Raw genomic sequence first — 3,660 nt, forward strand, 5'->3', positions numbered from 1 at the left:
GGAGCTGAGAGCCAAACTCACCGGCCTGGGAGAGAAGCTGACCGACAGAGAGGGTGAGAGAGGAAACACGTCGTCTCATCGTCACGTGATCGTCTTTACTCTTCTGGTTTCCTGACAGTCTGTCGGACAACACAGTTTAAATATTATCTTTGTTCTACTCTTCTGCCTTTTTTCTGTTCCCTCAATCCTGTTAAGTTTAAGAACTTTTTAATGTAGAAATAGTAGAAATAAAGATATGTTATATATAGACTGAGTGGGGTCAGCCTAGTGTTCCCACTGTGTCTGATTAGACCTCCAATCAGACGGTCAGGTGTGGTGGAGAAATGTTGTGAGTACATGTCGTCATCAAACATCACAGATGATGAAGGTGTTACTTTCTGCACCAGACAGGTGCAACAAAACGAACACAGGTAAAAACACAGTCCGTCAGAGTCTGTTTCACTTTGTAAAAGGTCCAATTTACATTGTTTTCAATTTTTATAAGTTAATTTTATGGTCAACCCACCAAAACAAGACGCTGCGTCGTCCATTATCCGTGATTCAATTCATATTGAACAACAGCAGCAGTTAACAACTGTGACTTTACTATTAATTAACGACAAGATATTTTTATATGGGATCAGAGGCATCATCTATCTATCTATCTATCTATGGTGAACTGTGATTGACAGCTGTGTGTGTGTTTTCAGTGGACGAGCTGCTGAGGGAGGCGGGAGTTGGGCCAGATGGGCGGGTCCACTGTGAGCAGTTTGCTAAAGCAGTAACTCGCTGCTCTGCGAGGCGCTGACATCCCCACCGACATCATCACTGCTGTGAAGACGTTCATTCTATGTTCTGTCAGTTTAATATTCCATGTCAGGCCTCAGATTTCTACTGCATGTAAAGACATTTTAATGTTAGCTGTAGTTTATTTTTAGTTTAAACGATATAAATAAAACAGGTGTGACAGGAGAGGAGGAGCTGTGCGTCTTTTTTTCAGCCTTTTATAAGCTCAGAAACTGAGCAGCAAAATGTCGAGGAACAGATTAAACAACGTGTTTATTTGGTTTAACGTAAGATATAAAAGTTAGCATGTCAGGCCGTTAGCAGCCTCAGTGACATGAGAGGGAGAGGAGGCAGAAACAGCAACAGACCAATAAGATCACAGCCCTGTCCAGTCTAAATGTTCATGTAGAACAACTGAGACATAAGGAAGTTAATCCATAAATGTTTTCATGTTGATTATCACTTTTCTGCTGTTTGGTGTGGGGAGGTTCTGATAGTTTGTCCTCGTCCTCTAAACCTTTTCATGTCCAGGTGAAACCAATTAGTGATATCAATCAATAAAGCATTAATTTAACCTCTGTGCTGTTTGTAGGAAGGTACCTGCCACACCTGGGGCCACCTACCAGTGGTCAGCAAGTGGCGACCTGCAGGCCGCCAGATTATTTTGATATGATTTTTTTTTTAAAAAAGAGAATATCTGAGCAGCAACAATTTCATGTGGAATCACTTTCTCTTTAGTGATTTTGATTAGAAAATAAAAGCGCAAGAAAGTCATTCTTTAAAATTATTATTTAAAGCCATTGTTAGCTTTTATTCTGAAAAGTTCTGACAGGAAGATCCAAAGGTTCTGTTGCTTGCATGACAAACCTCTGAAGGAGCAACACGTGATGTGTGTTGTGAAGAAAATAACAGAGCGTCAGTGAATCAGTCAGCCAGACCTGTAATATGTGACTGCGGGAGGACAAACTTCCAAACATCAGAGAGAAGCATCAAGGCAGCGGAAAGATAGGAATTACAACTTCCTGTCAGAATTTTCAGAATAAAATCAAAGCAGAAACAGAATGCAGATGATGAGCAAGATCGTGGATTGTGATTCCACCCAAAAAGATGATCATATCTCTTTTTTACCAAATCCTGCTTCACACTGTAATTGCTATAAGTGATCTCCTCCTTGCAGCAGCAGCAATAACACAGACGGCAATAACTGATAATAAATGAATGAATGTAATTATGTGTGAAGCTTTCACATCAGCTGTGGTGTTTTTTTGAAACGAGTGAGCTGGAGAAGGATTTTAAACTTCGGAAAATCTGCTAACGATGTTTATTTCCCCTCAGCGATCACCAAGCTGCTGCTGTCGATCTTTGGCAGAGATCAAGGGCCCATTATTTCAAAATGACTAAGATTTAGCAATTAGCTTTAGCTGTTTGGCCGACACCACGACGGCTGATGAGATCTGCTGCTGGGACTTGTCATTTCAGGGCGTCTTGAAATGAAAACTCTGTGTGAAGTAAAGAGCCTGCTTTTTTAGAAATGACACAGGAGGCTGAGGAGTATAATTATGATAAAGTGCCAACCTGACGTGTGAGAACACAAAGCTCACAAACAGTCAATAAAAGGAGATATTTTTCTTATTGGAGATAATTATTTCACCACCTCAGGCCGGCTGCTGTTTCTAAGATGCAACATCCCTGCAAAGTTTCCTGAACCCAAGTCTTTACAAACATCTTCTCTTTCTGCACGACGACATATTTGCTCTTTGAGCTCAGTCTGGAACATTTTATGAAGGGGAAGATTATTTCAGTGTGAACCGTCCTGTCGTTTCCTGTTAGCTGAGCTTCACGCGTGGAAAACCCATCAGCCGGGGTTTTGACTCGGCTGCAGCGAGGCTACTAAACGCTGGATCCCTCCTCTGGTAATTCACAGCGACGTCTCTTATGGTCTTATGTAATCGTTCAAGGAGAACATGGATTTAGGAATACGCCGCTCTGTCAAATGTTTCCGCCCAGCTCCTGTGATGCTGTTTCTGAAGGACGTTCAGGTGGTAAAACTTCACTCTGTTCAGGTCTAATCTGTCTTTGAGCCCCTGCCTGTACTCTGCTTTTATTATTATTCACAATGAATTACATACTTCTCAGGAGCCAGCTGAATAACTGCTAACAGTCACCTCGGGGCTTCACCAGCCGGTTGCCTTTGCCCCCGGCAACGCTGATTATCAGGCGCTTCACTCATAAACAGTTAATCCAGGCATCGCACGCAGCCAGGCTGGATGCTGCGTTTGTCTCACACTGAAGTCACTGAGGCGTCGCTTTATAAAATGATTTACTCACTGAGTCCGACAAATTCTGAGTTAAAACAATCGTAACACAACCCTCTTATCTTTCTATCTTTAAATACAACAAATTATTATCTACTAGAATCCTTTGCTGAAAGTCACTAAACTTTTAAACCCAAAGTTCAAGCATCTCTTTATTGGCTGATGAGGCAAAAAAATTTTGAGTGACAGTCTAATTAATGTTGACAACCTTCAGCGCCGACCTGAAAATGAGCTGAGCAGCAGGAGATATCAAACACTAATTACACAGCAAAGGTCCCTACTTACATTTACACCTCCTTAAAGGTACTGTAAAAGAAATTTACATGTAATAATCTCTTTTATTTATTGCCTATGTTTGAACAGATTGTAACTCAACTCGTAAGATTAGACCTCCCCTGACTTTCTCCATCCAAATCCAAAGGATGTGACTTTTCAGAGGTCCTCGCCTCGTCTATTTAACTCCCCTACAGAGGCCAACAGGGTGCAACACTAGCTATCGTTAGCTAGTCTGCTAACGTCAGCAAACGTCCAGCTCCCAGCGCATAACATCTGCTCTTTATCTCCAGACTAACCCCCTCCT

General features: G+C 41.8%; 1 protein-coding gene across 1 annotated transcript in view; it reads left to right on the plus strand.

Annotated features, from left to right (window-relative positions):
• The window catches only part of LOC111670884 (calmodulin-like protein 4), a 6,743-nt gene extending 5,792 nt beyond the window's left edge, over positions 1-951 (plus strand). Inside the window, exon 4 of the mRNA XM_087179746.1 lies at positions 690-951. Within this exon, the coding sequence (XP_087035872.1) occupies positions 690-787 (98 nt within the window). The 3' untranslated portion in view covers positions 788-951. The remainder of the gene's footprint in view (positions 1-689) is intronic.
• The last annotated feature ends 2,709 nt before the right edge of the window (positions 952-3,660 follow it).

The sequence above is a fragment of the Seriola lalandi genome, unplaced genomic scaffold (genome assembly GCF_002814215.2).
Source record: "Seriola lalandi dorsalis isolate HSWRI2012SDOR001 ecotype SW California unplaced genomic scaffold, Sedor1 jcf7180002054863, whole genome shotgun sequence".
In the NCBI taxonomy this organism is placed as follows: Eukaryota; Metazoa; Chordata; class Actinopteri; order Carangiformes; family Carangidae; genus Seriola; species Seriola lalandi.